Genomic DNA, 19,739 nt, shown 5'->3' on the forward strand with positions numbered 1-19,739 from the left:
CTACCAAAGTAGGTAAATTAAGGACTTATGGTTTCCCAAAGACTTCATAAAGAATGAGAAACAACAAGCCACAAACTTGGAGATGACAACTGCAATATATATTACAAAGGAGTCACTTCCAGAACATGTAAAGAATGCCTATAAATCAATTAGAAAAAAATAACCTCAAAGAAAATAGATAAAGGGCAAAAACATTATTATTATACTGAATACTGAGAAGACAAATGCCGAAAAAATATGAGAACACGCGCAACATAATTGAGAATAGACAAAATGCAAATTAAAAGCAGAATGCTAAAATTAAAAGTTTAAACACACATAGACACACACACATGCAGAATGCCATGCCATTCCACACTCACCAGTTTGGCAAAAATTAAAGCACTGACAATACCAAGTGTTAGTGATCATGTAAAGCAAAAGAAACTCATATACTGGGGTGCCTGGGTGGCTCAGTGTTTGGATGTCTGCCTTCAGCTCAGGTCGTGATCCCAGGATCCTGGGACTGAGTCACACATCACACACCCTGGGGGAAGCCTGCTTCTCCCTCTGCCTGTGTCTCTGCCTCTCTGTGTCTCTCATGAATAAATAAATAAAATCCTTAAAAAAAAGAAAAGAAACTCATATACGGAGAGCAGGAATGTAAATTGGTACCACCACTAATTGTTGGGTAATAGTAAAGTTGAACATGCCCTATGAACCCTATGACCCAGAAGTCCCAAAGTCCCAATGATAGGTGTATAATCACCAAACATTGAAAACATCACAAGTGTCCGTGATGAGATTAGGTTTATATATTGGGATAAAGTCAAACAATGAGTCCACTGTTTGTACTGTTAGTGAAATGGGTGAACTCCAGTGCTGCTCAGCAATGTCAATTAACTTCAAACACATAAATCTGAAGGGAAAAATAACAAATCACAGAAGACTATATATAGTAGGATTCCATTTGCATACACTTTAAAAACAGGCAAGATGAAATAATAGATCCTTTAAAATTCATATACATGTGGAAAAACTACATAGACAAGTAATGGAATAATGAACATTACATTCAGAATAGCGATTATGTGGGGAGCAGGGCAGAATGCACTTGAGCAGAAGCACAAAGGGAGCATATTAGGTATTAGATAATTTTCTAATTGTCATCCTGACTGTTCAGTACATCATTCTTCAATATGTGTTTTATATATGTTTTATGTATGATGCACAATGAAAGCAAACACACAGAGGGTTGAACCAAGTACCAGAATTGAGCCCATAAAAATGGTCCATTACACATAATATCTGGTGTGTTGTAATAGTAGCCATTGGTAGCTTTAAAGGGTACTGAGAGGTCAAACAATTTGAGGAGAAAAAGAACATAATTTAATAGCATATTTATTAACTTATTTCTTAAGATACAATTTTATTTTTACTTACTTATTTACTTTTAAGTAGACTCCATACCCAGTGTGGAGCCCAACACAGGACTTGAACACATGACCCTGAAATCAAGATCTAAGCTGAGATCAAGAGTCAGAAGCTTAACCAACTGAGCCACCCAGGTACTTGAAGACATGATTTTAATTCAAAGGTTTTTAATGTAGATTTTTTTTAAAAGAGAAAAATAGTCAAACATTCTCTAGAATGATGAATCTTCAGAAAGAGGAAGCATAATGAATGAATCCTCAAAAAGATAAGTAAAACTGAAACCATATGTATATACATTATAGTTAGGGGACCACATAAATTATCATTCTACCAAAGATACCGTTGAGAATGAGAGAGGCACTAGTAATAATTATGCAAAGATAACGACTATTACCATGACTGGCCAGGGCAAACTGAAACATATTCTCATCCTGGGGACACTACAACCAAACAAATTGCTTAAAAAGGGAATACAATTAATTGGCAGGAGACTTTCCAACAACAATAACAGACACCAGGAGACAATGTGAAAATACCTTCAAATTACTCAGAGAAAATAAAGGTCAACCTAGAATTCTATGCCCAGCGAGATGTTAGAGGGGAAAAAACCTACTTTTGCTCAAACTAAGACTAAAAAAGTTTATCCAACATATCTGTGCTAAAAGAAGGAGTGAAAGGTAATAAACAGTGGTGAGCAAATGAATTGGTAAAGTTGCAGATAAATCTCTAAAAACCATGGCAAATAACATTAATTATTATAATGAATAATGTAAGGATATTAGAATAAGTTATCACCAAAAAAACTATAAAACAGTATAGGAAGCTAGGACAGAAGTGATTATACTAAAGGATCAAATGGTTTGGGAAGAATACAGAGATATTGATTGTTACCTGTTAGGTCAAGTATATATATTAAATTTTAAGTGTAACCTCTGAAAAAACAGAAACAGAATGCATAACTTCCAAACTAGTAAAGAAAAAAGTGAAAAGAGTCAACTAGATTGATTCAATTGAGATATGAAGTGGAAAAAAAGACAAGAAAAGCCAAGAACCTAAAAGGAACAAAATAAAGCAATATAAATAAGTCCATCTATCATACATGTTAACCAAAATATGAAAATCATTACAAAAATATCAGTAATCACAGTACATTTTATTTTATTTTATTTTATTTTTTTTATTTATGATAGTCGCACAGAGAGAGAGAGAGAGAGAGGCAGAGACACAGGCAGAGGGAGAAGCAGGCTCCATGCACCGGGAGCCCGACGTGGGATTCGATCCCGGGTCTCCAGGATCGCGCCCTGGGCCAAAGGCAGGCGCTAAACCGCTGCGCCACCCAGGGATCCCCACAGTACATTTTAATATACTAGATTATTCACTCGGGAGATAGAGGTTCTCTGACTAGATTAAGAACAAAAGCTGGAAATATGCTGTTTACAAAAGACACTTAAAACGCAAGGACTCTGAAAAGTTGGAAAGTTTTTTAAATTGATAAACAATGAAAGAGGCAAATATTAATCAAAAGAAAGCTGGTGTAGTCAACCAATATCTGACAAACTATACTTTAACGCCAAAGCATTATTAGAAATAAAGACAGTTACTATATAATAATTATAAAGTTCATCAGAAAAGTAGAAGATTTCTGAACATATGTGCATCTACATAATACAGTCTCAGAATATATAAAGCAAAAATTGACAGAATTACAAGAGCAAATTTAAAGTCTAAAAATCATAGGAGAGTTTATCATATCTCTTAGAAATTGAAATATCAAGGAGGAAAAAAACAACTTGGGCTTTAGAAGATTTTAACAACACACTAAGTTTAATCTAATGACATAAGTAGAATTCTACAACCAGCAGCAAGAGAATATATATTATTAAAGCTTCTGTGAAGATTTTCAAAATTGATCATGTACTATACTATAAAGAAAATGAATAATCTATCATACAGACTACATTCTCTGATCACAACTCAATTGAATTCAAAATCAGTAACATAATACAGCTTTGAAAGTCTACTTCAAAGCTGTGTTTGGGAAATGTAAAAACCGTTCTATCTAACAAAAGGATCAAACACAAAAACAAAATGCAAAATAAAAAAATATTTACAAGGGGGCGCCTGGGTGGTCCAGTCAGTTAAGCAACTGACTCTTGAGTTCAGCTCAGGTCAGGATCTCAGGGTCATGAGATTGGGCCTCTCCTCGAGCCCTGAGCATGGAGTTTGCTTGTGATTCTCTCCTTCCTTCTTCCTCTGCCCCTCTCCCCTTTCTCTCTCTCTCTCCAAAAAAAGGAATTTACAAAGTGACATACTGTTCCTAAAGTTTATGTGGAAGAACAAGGACAATAAACACACAAGCAGATTTTGGAGAGAAAAGTATGATACCTTATCCTACCAGATAGCCAGACATTTTATGAATTATAGTAATAGTACAGTATGGTATTGGCATAGAGATAGAAAAATAAAACCAATGGCACAAAATGGAGCCAAGAAACAAGTCTAGGTCCAGGTGGAAACCTTATATATGACAGAACATTACAATGGGGCAAGAAGGTGATGCTCTAGTCAATAGAAGTGTTGGCAATATTAGTTACCCAAATGGGAAATAGGGGGAAAAATAGATTCTTACACAGTTGATAAAAGTCAATTTCAGTTGAATTGAAACTCCAAATGTGAAATGCAAAGTTTAAAACCTTCCAACAGGAAATGAAAAAAATCTGCATGACCTCAGAAAAGGATTTCTTAAAGCAAGCAGAAGCCATAAAGAAAAATATTATTAAATCTGATAACAGATAATGCCCTTAACAGAATTAAAAGATGAAACACAGTATTAATTATAAAGTCAAACACAAACTTTCCCTATCGCTCCACCAATTCCACTCTGAGGTATTCACTCAAGAGAAATGAAAACATATATGCACAAAAAAAACAGGTATAAGAATGTTAGCCATTTTATTCATAGTAGCCAAAAACTGAAACCATCTTAGTGTACATCAGTGGGACACTGGGTAAAACTATTATAGTACATTCATACAATGGAATCTCTTCAGCAATAAAGAAATCTATGCAACGTGGATGAATCTCAAGAACATTATGCTAAGCAAAAGAAACCAGATACACAGTATGATTTCATTTGTATTAAGTTCTAAATCAGACTAAATTAATACATGGTAAAAGAAATGCAAACAGTGGTTGCCTTCCTTGAAAAGAGCATAAAGGATCTTACTGGGGAGACAGAAGTACTCTATACCATGACAGAGGAGTGGGTTACATGGCTATATGCATTTGTCAAAGTCTATCAAACTGTCCCATTTACAATCACATCAAAAATAATAAAATACCTAGGAATAAACTTAACCAAGGAGGTGAAAGACCTGTACTCTGAAAACTTATGAAACACTGATAAAAGGAATTGAAGATGACAAAAACAAATGGAAAGATAGTCCATGCTCATGGATTGGGAGAACAAATATTATTAAAATATCTACACTACCCAAAACAATCTACAGATTTAATATAATCCCTACAAAAATGCCAAAAGCACTTTTCACAGAACTCGAATAAACAATCCTAAAATTTGTACAGAACCACAAAAGATCCAGAATATCAAAAGCAACCTTGAAAAAGAACAGGTTTTCAGAGAGATGGGTGGAGTGGGAAGACACCGTGCTGACCTCATCCTATAGGTACACCTTCGTAATACCCACATTAGCATAAATAATGCAGCTAATGACCCAAACACTGGCAGAACAGACTCCTACAGCTAAACATCTAGAATAGGCCCCATGGAAGAGGGTAGGAAGGGCAGAATCGAGGTGGGGTGCTAAATGAACTCACAGGGGATCAGGGAGGGAGGGAGCCATAGGCATGAAGAGGGGAGAGAAACAGACCTTCACATTAGGGGAGCCCGCGTGGGGAAGATGAATCCCTATGACACTAGGCTTTGAAAACCAGAGGGGCTGAATTTTTGAAGTTCTTACAACCAGTGGGACTTAAAACCTGGAATTTTAAAAATCATTGGGTTGGTCTGGGGAGAGCCAGGAGCCGGAGAGGAAGACAACCAGCAGTTTGGAAAATGCCTGGGGCACCTGAGAGGGATAGTTGTTTACTCATCTCATTGTGTCCCAAAGAGAGGAGATTGGTGGGGGACTCCTCCAGGACAAAGGAGCTGGCAGGCATCATTATTCTCTCTTGCCCCACAGCCTAGACACCTGGCCACCTGTGGGAATCAGTGTGGCAATGATACTGGCTACCTAATTTGCTTGCACTGCTGCCTCACTCCCACTACCCTCCCAATCCCCTCTGGCTGTGCTTCCATGGATCCACCCCTCCAGACTGGCCTGCCTCAGTCTGATGCTACAGGGCCCTCCCACAAGGGACCAAAAGCACACAAACCTTGCTAACCCTGCCCCTCTGGCCCCTGTGCACACCCCTGTCAATACCCTCTTGGGCAGAACCCATCCAAAGAAGTACCACAAGCCTGGCAGTGTGCTAGCAGCCCAGACAGGGGCCAGAACCACTCCAAAGTGACTCCTTCTCCTGGGAAGAGGGAAGATAACTACACACACCCATCCGACTGCAGCCCCAGCAGTAAGCTAAGGGCAGACAGAGGTTCTGACTGCAGGACCTGCCCACTAACAAAAGCTTCTCAGAGACAGCATAGGAAAAACTGCCACACAGTTTGGTGTTACTTCATCTCTGGGGATCTCCTGGTCTGACTCAACTCAAGCCCTAGGCAGCCCCAGATGGGCCCACTAACCATACAGGGATCAGATCCTGTCCATGACAGGCAAAGAGAGATATTGCAGATGACTTAACTGAAGGCAAACAGCTCAGCCACGACCGTAGGGTTCATGCAATACACATAGGGGACACCTCTGAAGTGCCGTTTTCTTGGAAAAGGAGACATTGCACTGAGGAGCTCTATAAGACCTCTTCATAAGGCCACTACTTTCAAGAGCAGGATATATAGCTGACTTTCTTAACACATAGAAACAGTCACAGAGTTAGACAAAATGAGGAGACAGATGAATATGTCCCAAATGAAAGAACAGAACAAAATCATAGCAAGACACTTAAGCAAAACAGAGATAATATGCCTAATAGAGAACTTAAAGTAATGATTGTAAAGATACTCACTGGACTTGAGAAAAGAGTGGAGGACATCAGTGGGACCCTTAACAAAGAGATAAAAAAAGAACTTATCAGAGATGACCACCACAATGAATGAAATAAAAAATACACTAGATGAAGTATATAGTAGACACGAGGAAGCAGAAGACTAGATCAGCAAGCTGGAGTCCAGAGTAATGGAAAGTTTAATCAAGCTGAGTCAGTGAGAAAGGAAAAGGAGAAAAAGGGGAGAGGGGAAAAAATTATGCAAAATGAGAACAGGTTTAGGGTTCTCAGTGACTCCATCAAGCCTAATAACATTCACATTATGAGGATCCCAGAAGAAGAGAGAGAAAAGGGCACAGAAAATGTATTTAAAGAAAAAATTACTGAAAACTTCTTGAATCTGGAGAAGGAAACAAAAATCCACATCTAGGAGGGACAAAGGTCCAATAAAATCACTTCAAGGAGATCCACACCAAGACACATAGTAATGAAAATGATAAAATGTAGTGATAAAGAGAGAATTCCCTTTTCCCCCTTCCACTACACCAGGAGCAAATCCGGCCACTCCCCATACACATAGTGCCGTTGGCCTGTTGGTCCCAAATCTACAACCCAGCTGTCCTCCTGCCTTGGTCAATGGGCACTGCCTGCTGTCTGCTGAATGCCAAGTGAACACACCTTCACCTCATATCAACAGGACTCAAACTGAGACTCTCTTACTCCAATTTCAGCCCCATATCAAATTTGTGCACAAAAGTGTGCATAATTATAATAGCAGAATGAAGCAACACAAATGACAACACTAATTCTGTGGAATATGTAGTGGATAAAAGGAGTGTACTGAGTTGGGAACATCTCCAACAAGCACATCAAAGAACAATACATACAGCATGATTCCAGTTACTAAAAGAATCAAGCCCCCTCTCCACCCAAATAAAAGAAAAAAAGAAGAACAAAGCTGGAGGTATCACAATCCCAGATTTCAAGGTATACTAATAATCAAAATAGCATAGTATTGGCACAAAAATAGACACATAGATCAGTGGAACAAAATAGAGAGCAAGAAATAACCCCATGATTATATATGTTAATGTTTGACAAAGGAGGCAAGAAATATGCAATGGGAAAAAAAGTCTCTTCAACATATGAGACTAGGAAAACTGGACAGCTAAATGCAAAAAAAATGAAACTGGACCACTTTCTCGTACCATACACAAAAACAAACTCAATAAAAGTGGATTAAAGATCTAAATGTAAGACCTGAAACCTAAAAATCCTAGGCAAGAATACAAACAGTAATTTCTCTAACATCAGCCATAGCAACATTTTTCTAGATATAATCTCCTGAGGCAAGGGAAACAAACTATCGGGACTACATCAAAATAAAGTATTCTGCATATTAAAGGGAAAAAATCCACAAAACTAAAAGGCAACCTATAACGGGTGAAGATATTTACAAATGACATATCCAATAAAGGCTTAGTATCCAAAATATATAAAGAACTTATAAAACTCAACACTCAGGCAGCCCCGGTGGCCCAGCGGTTTAGCGCCGCCTGCAGCCCGGGGCGTGATCCTGGAGACCCTGGATCGAGTCCCACGTCAGGCTCTCTGTATGATGCCTGCTTCTCCCTGTGCCTGTGTCTCTGCCTCTCTCTCTCTCTGTCTCAATAAATAAATAAAATCTTAAAAAAAAAAAAAAAACAACTCAACACTCAAATAACAAGTAATACAATTTAAAAATGAGTCTGGGTAGCTCAGTAGGTTAAGTGTTTGAATCTTAATTTCAGCTCAAGTCATGATTTTAAGGTTGTGAGATTGAGCCCCACATCAGGTTCTGCTCTGGGCATGGAGCCTGGTTATAAATAATTATTTATATTATTCCTCTCTATTAATTATTCCTCTTCCTCTCTATTAATTATTTATTTATTTAACTAAAATAAAAATAAAAATGGGCAGGAGACATGAATAGACTTTTCTCCAAAGAAGACATCCAGATGGCCAACAGACACATGAAAAGATGCTCAACATCACTTATCATCAGGGAAATACAAATCAAAACCACAATGAGATTATCACCTCACAGCTGTCAGAATGGCTAAAATCAGCAACACAAGAAACAAGTGCTGGCAAGGATGTGGTTATAAGTGCACTATTGGTAGGAGTCAAACTGGTACAGCCAGTGTGGAAAACAATATGGAGTTACATCAAAAAGTTAAAAATAGGGACACCTGGGTGGGTCAGTAGTTGAGCATCTGCCTTTGGCTCAGGGCGTGATCATAGAGTCCCGGGATCAAGTCCCACATTGGGCTTCCTGCATGGAGCCTGCTTCTCCCTCTGCCTGTGTCTCTGCCTCTGTGTGTGTGTGTGTGTCTCTCATGAATAAATAAATAAAATCATTTTTTTAAAAGTTAAACACTAATTCAAAAGGATATATGTATCCTTATGTTTATTTTTATTTATTTATTTATTTTATATATCAACATTTTATTTTATTTATTTTATTTTTTTTAATTTATTTTTTATTGGTGTTCAATTTACTAACATACAGAATAACCCCCAGTGCCCGTCACCCATTCACTCCCACCCCCCCGCCCTCCTCCCCTTCTACCACCCCTAGTTCGTTTCCCAGAGTTAGCAGTCTTTACGTTCTGTCTCCCTTTCTGATATTTCCCACACATTTCTTCCTCCTTCCCTTATATTCCCTTTCACTATTATTTATCTTCCCCAAATGAATGAGAACATATAATGTTTGACCTTCTCCGACTGGCTTACTTCACTCAGCATAATACCCTCCAGTTCCTGTATCCTTATGTTTATTGCAGCATTATTTACAATAGCCAAATTATGGAAAGAGTCCAAGTGTCCACCAATGGATGAATGGATAAAGAAGATATGGTATATGTATACAACAGAATATTATTCATCCATAAAAGAGAATGAAATCTTGCTATTAGCAACAAGATGAATGGATCTGTGGGTATAATGACAAGCAAATTAAGTCAATCAGAGAAAGACAAATTCCATATGATTTCACTCATATGTGAAATTTAAGAAACAAAACAAAGGAACAAAGGGGGGGAAAAAAAGACAAACCAAGACATAGACTCTTAGCTATAGAAAACAACCTGATGGTTACCAGAGAGGATGTGGATGGGGGATGTGTGAAATAGGTGATAGGGATTAAGAGTCACTTAGGATGAGCACGAATATATAGAGTTGTTAACTCACTATAGTGTACACCTGAAACTAATATAACACTGTACATTAATTATACTGGAATTAAAATTTTTTTAAAAAGTTAAATCTTGCCATTTGCAATGACATGGATAGAGCTAAAGCGTATAATGCTAAGTGAAATAAATGAGTCAGAGAAAGCCAAATACCATATGAAATCACTCACATGTGAAATATAAGAAACAAACAAACAAAGGAAAAAAGAGACCAAAGGAGACTCTTAACTGTAGAGAATAAACTGATGTTGTTTACTGGAGGGGAGGTGGGGGAGGATGGGTGAAATAGGTGAAGGGGATTAAGAGTACACTTAAAAGAATTGGATGTTTAACCGACTGAGCCACCCAGGCACCCCAAGAGTACACTTCTCTTGATGAGCACCAAGTAATGTATAGGATTGTTGAGTCATTACATTGTGTACCCAAAACCACTATATATTAATTCTACTGGAATTAAAACTCTAAAAAAATAAGACAAAACAAAAATCTATCAAACTGTAGCAATTAAGATTTGTGTATTTCACTGTATTTGAAAAACAAAAACAAAATCCCCAACTCCCATTTCCTCCAAAAAAGACAAACTACAGCTTGGGAGAAGACATTTGCCTGCCAACAGATTCATGTTCAAAATCTATAAAAAACAAAAAACAAACAAACAAAAAAAACCTGCAAATCAATTCTGGAGGAAAACCACCAAATATACTAGGCAAAAGACATGCACAGGCAATTCACTGAAGGGAAAACATTTGAAAATATGCTTGACCTCAACAGCAGTCAGGAAAATAACAAGATATCACGTCATAGCCATGGGAGGCACAGTTTCTGAAGTCTGAGTCTCCTAAGCTCTGATGAGATTCTGGAGCAGCTGACATTTGGATGCCCTGCTGGGGGAGCTGGGCGGGGTGACGGGGGGGCACACTTCAGGAGATGAAATGAGACCTGTTGCAGTAAGTGCCCCTCCTACTTTAGAGTGGGCGCACTGCACAAGGGTCATCTGTGGCTGCCACACTGGTAACATTGGGGTCCTGAGAGAGAAGCTGGAGAAAAGCAGCCTTGGGCCAAGGGTGGGGGCCCAGGGCTCTCTGCCAGATTCATCCACTCCCTGCCCCCATCCCAACCTGAGCTCATTCACAAGCAAACAACATGAAAACAAAGGGAAATCATCCAGCAGAGCCTTCCCATCTGCATAGCAAGGAAGTCTTGGTCTCAAGGTTAATGATGAAGAGGAACTTGCCTGGCTGTGGTGGGTCATGGGGTCAGCAGGATCCTTGATAAACAAGAGGGGACGGTGGCACCAGGCGGCATGGGGGTGGGAGATCGCTAAGTGATCTGACCACAGGGTCAAGAGGAGGCCAAGGATGCACAATCTCAGGGAAATGAAATGGTGATCATTTATAAGTGCAAATTTTTTTACATTCCAGGAGAGTTGGCTCCTAAGCCACTCTTCCTGCAGAAGTTTAGGTGGTGGGTGAGTCATTGTTATAAATAGACCAGCAATCAGAAGAATATCATCAGAAAGGACACAGTCCCGTAGGCATAACCTTGGAGGGAGTGGAAGGCACTGCATGAATAGAACCGGCTTCTAAGGGGAGTGCAGAGGGAGGGCTTTGGGGGCTGTCAGGGCAGAGGAAGCAGCCACCAGAGAAGGGGCCTCCAGCTGAGCAGGAGGAAGAGAACATTAGACACTGGCCAGGGACAGCCCCCTGAATGGCTGAGCAGAGCCCTGATCACAGCCCGCAAGTCCCTGGACCGACTGAGCCAACTTGCCTTCTAGTAATTCTTCCAAAGAATTCAAACTCTTCTAGGGTCCCAAGATAGCCCATCAACCAAGACACGAGAGAATGGAATTCCTCAACTGGCATGAGCTCAGTCATGCATCCACCCACAGACTAATGAGCCCTGGGGACACAGAGGTGCCCTGCCCTCAAATTCACAAAGACTCTGAAACTGGTGGTCAGAGCTTTAAACTTGCAGAAATGGAGATCATCATGGAAATCAAGCACTACCCCCTGAGGGAATCTGAGTCCAGCCGTTCCTGGCAGAAGGGGGTAGCCCAGGAGACTTTCCCAACCCCTTTGGCCAGGCTGGGTGGTGTCCTCTTCATTTCCACAAGCCCCTGTACTTATCTTACCATAGGTCACATCCCAAAACTGAGCTCCAGCCCATAGCTAAGTACCAAAGGACCTAAGAACCTAGAGCATTCCCACACCCCAAAGAGGAGGCCTGGGTCTGCCCAGCCACCATAAACTACCACCCTCAGAAAAGACCAGGAAGCTGTGGAATCCACCCAGATGTCAAGGGACAGGAAAGGGGGAGGGCTTTCAACCTAGCGTAATGGAAAGCAATGTGAAAAAATAAAAACACGTCCTGTTTAGACACCCATGAATTGACATTCCCCAATAAACCACAAATCATGGGATTACCGTATCTGTTTCCACAATAGGATCATGAATTCCTTTCCAGGGAAAGATGTCATCGTCTTTGTTCCCAGCACCTGCCCTGCTCACACAGTAGCTGCTTGGTAGACGACCGGAACCCCCAGGCCCCTCTATTCTCAGGGTAGGGGTTACCTGGGATCGTCACACTACAGGTCTTGTCTGTTGGACAGAACCAACCGCCACCCCATCGCACTTGCTCGGGGTTCTCCCCCATCCAGGGGCCCCTGCTGTGGGCCGCAGAGCAAAACCTGCTTTTTGAGAGACTTGGCAGCCTGGCTTGGAGCTTCTGACTTCACTTAGGTCTCACCCTTCTTTCCTCTTCTGCTGTGAGGTCCAGGGTTCAGCTCTGTGGAGCAGATATTCCAGTGGGAAGGAGTCCCCCCCCCATTTAATACCCACCAGCCGCAGATCAATAGGAAGTGGCCAAGAGGCTCCAGCCAAGCCAGTGGGGGACCCTCTCCCTCCCAGCAGTGCAGGTGAAGCCCAAGCATATCTCTTTTGGCAGGAGGAGAAAAGAACAGGTAGCAATCCCTGTGAGCAGACAGCGCCATCCTTAATACAAGCTGCTGGCTTCCCCACAGACACCCAGGGCTTTCCCCCTACTTCCTCTGACTTTGCCCCAAGGACCATAGGGGAGGGAGATCCTGGGCCACCAGCCCCTCAGACACCCCAGTCAGCAGGAACCACAGACCCAGCACCCACTCACATCTCAGGACATCCAGGGGAGGCCGCAGGGTCTAAGCATACAGCCTCCAGAAAGGCCTCAAATGTCACCTAGGCTAACACGGCGTATTCACAGTGCCCCCAGGAACCCCCAGCACACAGCAGGAAGGCAGCATAGCCAAGACCTGGGGTCTCCACCCCTGTGGGAGCTTGGTTTTGATCTGTTTTCCATATGAGTATGAAAGGGAGGTGACCCTGGCACTCTCATTCCGCAACTGGGGAACTTGGGGCCAGAGAGAGGGAAGGATGGACCCAGCCTGATACAGAATCTGTGCTGGGCTCAGGAGTCTGTGTTAAGTATGGCAGGCATGGGGAGCCATGGGAGGTTTCAGAGGGAGTAATAGGTCTGAAGTAGGCAGGATTTTGATGGATTCTTGTCTCACATTTAGATCTTTCATCCATTTTTTGAGTGTATCTTTGTGTATGGTGTAAGAGAATGGTCCAGTTTCATTCTTCTGCACATGGCTGTCCAATTTTCCCAGCACCATTTATTGAAGAGATTGTCTTTTTTCCAGTGGATAGTCTTTCCTGCTTTGTTGAATGGTCTAGTTGACCATAGAGTAGAGGGTCCATTTCTGGGTTCTCTATTCTATTCCATTGATCTATGTGTCTGTTTCTGTGCCAGTACCATACTGTCTTGGTGATCACAGCTTTGTAGTACAACCTGAAATCTGACATTATGATGCCCCCGGCTCTGGTTTTCCTTTTCAATATTCCCCTGGCTATTCAGGATCTTTTCTGATTCCACATAAATCTTAAGATTATTTGTTCCAACTCTCTGAAGAGAGTCTACGGTATTTTGATAGGGATTGCACTGCACCTACAGAATGGGAGAAGATATTTGCAAATGACATCAGATAAAGGGCTAGTATCCAAGATCTATAAAGAACTTATTAAACTCAACAGCAAAGAAACAAACAATCCAATCATGAAATGGGCAAAAGACATGAACAGAAATTTCACCAAAGAAGACATAGACATGGCCAAGAAGCACATGAGAAAATGCTCCGCATCCCTTGCATCAGGGAAATACAAATCAAAACCACAATGAGATACCACCTCACACGAGTGAGAATGGGGAAAAGTAACAAGACAGGAAATAACATATGTTGGAGAGCATGTGGAGAAGGGGGAACCCTCTTGCACTGTTGGTGGGAATGTGAACTGGTGCAGCCACTCTGGAAAACTGTGTGGAGGTTCCTCAAAGAGTTAAAAATAGACCTGCCCTACGACCCAGCAATTGCACTACTGGGTGTTTACCCCCAAAATACAGATGCAGTGAAAAGCCGGACACCTGCACCCCAATGTTTATAGCAGCAATGTCCACAATAGCCAAACTGTGGAAGGAGCCTCAGTGTCCACTGAAAGATAAATGGATAAAGAAGATGTGGTTTATGTATACAATGGAATATTACTCAGCTATTAGAAACGACAAATACCCACCATTTGCTTCGATGTGCATGGAACTGGAGGGTATTATGCTGAGTGAAGTAAGTCAATCAGAGAAGGACAATCATATGGTTTCGCTCATACAGGGAATATAAAAAATATTAAAAGGTTTATAGGGGAAAGGAGAGAAAATGAGTGGGAAAAATTAGGGTGACAAAGCATGAGAGACTCCTAACTCTGGGAAACGACCAAGGGATAGGGGAAGAGGAAGTGGCGGGGGGGGGGGGGGGGGCGGATTGGGTGACCGGGTGACGGGCACTGCGGGGGGTACTTGACAGAGTAAGCACTGGGTGTTATACTATATGTTGGCAAATTGAACTCCAATAAAAAATATACATAAAAAAATAAAAATAAAAAATAAACCCCGATCCTTCTAGCCTAAAGCACAAACTCTCCAGCATTGGATTGGATTGTACCTCAACTGGCTTCCTGGGGCCACAGGGCTGTCTCCCACTTCCAGGAAGGAAAGCCAAGAGGCTCAGAGGATAAATGGTATAAGCGGTAGGTGTCAGCCCCTAAGACCTGAGCCCAGAATCATCTGGACATGGTTTGGACAATTTTATTTGTCTCCAAGAGACCTGATGACATTTTTCCTTCTTTATTCCCTTCCCTAATTTTTCTTCTCTAGTCAATGAGACTGTACTCTCCATTCCAGTGAGTCACCGGAAAATGTAAATTAAAAAAAAAAATTAAGAGGAACATTGCTCCTACGTAAGCCCTTGCCATCTGTGAATCATTCAAGACAGGTATAATGGACATAATTACAGCTCGCCCACAAGCTAGACCCAAAATCAGTCTTTAAGTCTGATTTCAGAGTCCAGTGGTTTCCCCAGCAGAGCCTGGGGCAGCAGGAGCCAGCCCAGAGAACTCTGACCTGAACCAGTGCTCACCGGGGGGCCCAGGGTGGGAGGAAGGCCCTGACACTGGAGACCCAGCAATTTCAGAACACCCCTCCTGCCCCATCCCCCTTCTGGCTGCCACCTCATGCTCTCAAGGCCCCTCCCTCCATTTGAACTCCTCCACCTTTTACGACCTCACTTTTTACAGGAGCCACAACTTTATTCCTCCATCACTGTGTGAAGCCCTCCAACCTAACAAAACATGTAGGAATAGTCAATTCATACTACAAATAGGATAGGCTTATGTGTGTATAGATAGCCAGAAGCTTGAGTAACCATTTTCTGCTTCTATTTCTTCATCTATAAAATGGGACAATAGTAGCCTCTTCCCCATAGGCAGCTAAGCCTGTGTTCAGTAAACACCAGGTATTATCAACACCATTGCACTCTTCATCATCTCGGGAGATGGGAGTGTCAGTAGTTCCCATGTAAGAGGGCAACCTCTTCCCATGGCCTTGGGGGTCCCACATTCTAGAAGCCAGTATTAGGAATCACAAAGGCACAGTAATTAGAATGTTAGAACTTGAAGATCATCTAGCTCCAGGAGGGAAATGGTCCCAAGAAAGGCAGAGACTAGCCCCAAGCCTCTTAGTTGGTCAGTGGCAGAGTCAGGACAGGAATGCAGGCCCCCTGCATCCAGGCCACTTCTCATTCCACTCCAGCACAGAGTCCCTCAGAGTCCCAGAGGTCAAGGTGCAAGCATAACACATCTCTGTAATCTGGGGAGATGAGTTGGGCTCCTGGGAAATGGGAATCATTACGCACTCAGCTAAGTCATTCCAAATTTCTCAAGTTCAAGGCCAAGTGTGGGGACTTGTGGTCAGTGGGCGGCCCACTCCTGCATGTCAATGCCAACACCAAAAGGAAAGGAGAATATTCCTAGGCTTCTCAGGGAAAATACATTAACCCTGGAAATGCCCCCAAAATGTCATCAGGAAGCATGGTTTGAAGATTGTCCTTTCCAACCTGTCCTTCCAGACACCCCCAGACACAGCAGCTTACTGCCTCCCCTTGGCCTGAAGATACCCACTCCTGCTCCTCTTCCTTTCTCCCAGCAGTGATGCAGCAAATACACTAGGCTACAGAGATAAAGGGAGCATCTCTACTCTCCCAGAGCTCACAGGCTGTGTGGCCAGGAGATAGGCAAATGCAAAGGAAGCAGGTCTGTAGGCAAAAGACAGTCCCAGCCAGAAATCACACAAGACAAAGGAAGATGTCACATTGACGGCCTTTTTGTCCTCCCTGCTGCTGTCCTCTCCTCCCCCAAGGAATTAGGCACATCCTTCAAGCCCTTGACCAAGACCCTCTCCTCCTAGAAGCCTTCTTTAATAAAAAGGTTGTAATTGCAGTCCTTTGAAATTCTGTCCTAATTGGTCTCTGAGCAGTCCATATCCCTGCCCCTACTCCCCACCAACTAGGGCCCTTGACCTGACCTACAGGTCTTCCCTGCCCTAAGCAAGAGCCACTGTTGACCAGAGGCAGGAATTAACAGAGCTGAGAGCCAATCCCAGACCTTCTGACTGTGACCAGTGCTTTTCCCACTTTCCCAGGCTGTCTTTGTCTGTTGCCTTCCACCAGTGATCCAAGGCAGTAAGAGGCCTATAAATGGTTTCCCCACCCCTAAGTACTGTGGGCTCCTGGGTCAAGGTGGAGGCCAAGGTTCTATGTCTATGGGAAAATGAGTATCAAAAGGATCCTGACCCAACCTGCCCCCATTACTAGGAAGGAAGTAGCCTTCCCCATCAGTCAGGATTTCATTCAATTGGCTTTAAGTACCAAAAACCTTAGTTACTGTGGGCTTCGACACCTACAGATTCATTTTTCTCACATACAATGCCCAGAAACAAATAGCTGTTCAGCTTGTCACCAAGGATCTAGACTCAGTCTATGTTCCAATCTGTCATTCTTAGAGTCTGAGTTCCATTCTCACAAGATACCTGCCTTGTACCCACATTGCGTGCCAGCCACAGCTGTCCCTCAGGGACTCCTCAACACCAGCAGCCTCCTGGACATGTAACAGGACAGAAGACTTAAAAGGGACAGGGTAGACTCCTGGACTTCCTGCTGCTGCAGCCAGGAGGCGGAGCATGGACGTTCTGGGGGTGGCCTGGCCCAAAGGGTGAAGAAGGAAGCCCAACCCAATGCTAGGCAGCCAAAGTCACTCCTTCTACAACCCAGCATGGCTAGGAATTAACAGAGCCAGGACTCTAGCCTATGGCTCCTAACGTCAAACCAGAGCCATTCTCACTTTCCCCTCTGGCTCTCCCCTTCAGCCAGCCATTCCAAGCAGCCAGACTCCAGAGCCAGAGGAGGGAGCTTGGGCTCTGAAACCTGGTGGGGCCAATCCCAGCCTGGGCTCTCCAGGGCTTTCCAGAACTTCTTTGTTCTTTTCCAGAACAGCTGCCAAAGAGCCACCTGACAGGAGAGTAGGCTGTGGACACCAGGGCAGCCTAGGAGGGCCTGGCACCTGCTACAGCTCTTCAGGCAGGGCTCTGAGACGTGAGTGCAAGGAGGAAAAACAATTCAAGGGAAATTCTGTGGCCAAGACAAAGCAGCAGTATTTGACTTGCCTTGAAACTGCCCTCAAGAAGTTCTACCCAGGGGCATCTGGGTGGTTCAGTGGTTGAGCATCTGCCTTTAGCTCAGGGCATGATCCCAGGATCCTGGGATCGAGTCCCACATCAGGCTCCCACTCTGCCTCTCTCTGTATGTCTCTCATGAATAAATGGATAAAATCTCAAAAAAAAAAAAAAAAATCTACCCATCGGGGAAATGGAATCAGCTGAGGGAGTTGGCTGGGTAGAGCTGGACTAAGGGAGATGTGGTCCAGTTGACCCGCACCCAGAGCAGCCAGAGCAGTCAAGTCTCTAATTTCCCCCACAACTTCCCCCTTCCTCAGCTCCTCACCCCACATTTGTGCCTGCACTGTGGTACCTGAAGCCCCCCACCCCCACCGTCGTACCAGCGGCATGGGATGCACAAAAGAAAAAAAGAAACTACGCCATGCAATTGAAAAAGTCACGTTTCTGATTCACATAAAGTCTTTAGGCTGACATCACAGTGCATGCCCCATAGGCAGCATAGTGTTATGCAGGGTGATTACACCTTGCCCCAACCTGCAGGTAATTGGTCAAGAGAAAAGCACGTGATTCAGATCAGTGACTCCGTAGACTGGCAACTACACAGCCTGGGATTGAAATGTGAGCTAGACCAAACTCTTCCTCTGAAAATTGGCACTAGGCTCACCAGAAAGCCTGAGATGAGGAATCCGCAGGGCTCCACAGGGTGAGTCTGCCCTCACAGCTTCTAGGTCATCTACCCTGGTGAAACCTGGCCAGAGGCCCTGACAATCTCTGAATCGCCTCAGGGGTCTTCTTCCTATTCATAAAGCATAGAACATATTCAAAACCTTCCTCTGTCCTCTCCTATTTTCTTTTTCTTTAGTCCCACAGTGGTATTTCTGCTGGTATAATCTCACCTCTATTCCTGGTTCTGTTGAGATAGCTGATTAAATCCATGGTTCACACCCACACTGATCTCTTTATTGAATACTCCCTCTGCCACACCCTCAGTGTTCTCTTCCAAACATACTTTCTCATTTTTTATGATTATAGACAGGCTGAGACTCTTCCAGATCTTTAAGTTCTCACTCTTTTTTGCTTAAACAATTTCATCTTCAATTCTTTTCTCTCTTGCATTTTACTGTAACTAGCAAGGAGGAACTAGACTTTTCCTTGAATACTTTGCTTAGAAATCTCCTCAGCAAGGGGCACCTGGGTGGCTCAGTCAGCTAAGAGCCTGACTCTTGGCTTTGGCTCAGGTTATGATCTCAGGGTCATGAGAGTGAGACAGGGTTCCAGGGCTGAGCTGAGCATGGAGGCTGCTTAAGATTCTCTCTGCCGGGATCCCTGGGTGGCTCAGCGGTTTAGTGCCTGCCTTTGGCCTGGGGCACGACCCTGGGGTCCCGGGATCGAGTCCTACATCAGGCTCCCGGCATAGAGCCTGCTTCTCCCTCCTCCTGTGTCTCTGCCTCTCTCTCTCTCTCATTCTGTGTCTATCATAAATAAATAAATCTTAAAAAAGAAAAAGATTCTCTCTGCCCCTCCCCACCCTCATGCTCTACCTGCATGCTTGCCCAAGCTCAGGCAACCACCCAGTTTCATGGCTCCCAGGTTCTACCTCTTGCAAAACACTAAAACATGAACACAATTCAGTCAAGTTCTTTGCCACTTTTTAACAAGGATTACCTTTTTTCCACTGTCCAGTAGCATAGAAGTCTTAAGTATCTTGGAGTGTAGCACACCTTCTCATGGGTCACACTTTGTACCTCACCTTTACACACCTTTTGGGACTTGAGTCTAGTCATACATCTAGAAGAAAAGAGGAGTGGTCCAGGTGAATACTGAACAGAACCAGCATTGTCTTTCATGGCAACTGCCTCAGAGGAGGCCATTATAGTTTCCTCT

The 19,739-nt window shown here is 43.0% G+C and overlaps 1 protein-coding gene across 4 annotated transcripts in view; it reads right to left on the bottom strand.

Annotated features, from left to right (window-relative positions):
* The window catches only part of LOC144286077 (uncharacterized), a 184,909-nt gene that overhangs the window by 89,159 nt on the left and 76,011 nt on the right, over window positions 1-19,739 (bottom strand). For 3 of the 4 annotated variants that reach the window (XR_013354171.1, XM_077852101.1, XM_077852100.1), the window contains one exon: window positions 19,521-19,643. The exons of the other annotated variant lie outside the window; for it this stretch is intronic. Coding sequence is in view for 2 of the 3 variants with exons in the window: in XM_077852101.1 (XP_077708227.1) it covers window positions 19,521-19,643 (123 nt within the window). In the remaining variant the exon portion in view is untranslated. The remainder of the gene's footprint in view (window positions 1-19,520; window positions 19,644-19,739) is intronic. 4 annotated transcript variants of the gene reach the window in all.

The sequence above is a fragment of the Canis aureus genome, chromosome 16, assembly GCF_053574225.1.
Source record: "Canis aureus isolate CA01 chromosome 16, VMU_Caureus_v.1.0, whole genome shotgun sequence".
NCBI classification, from domain to species: domain Eukaryota; kingdom Metazoa; phylum Chordata; class Mammalia; order Carnivora; family Canidae; genus Canis; species Canis aureus.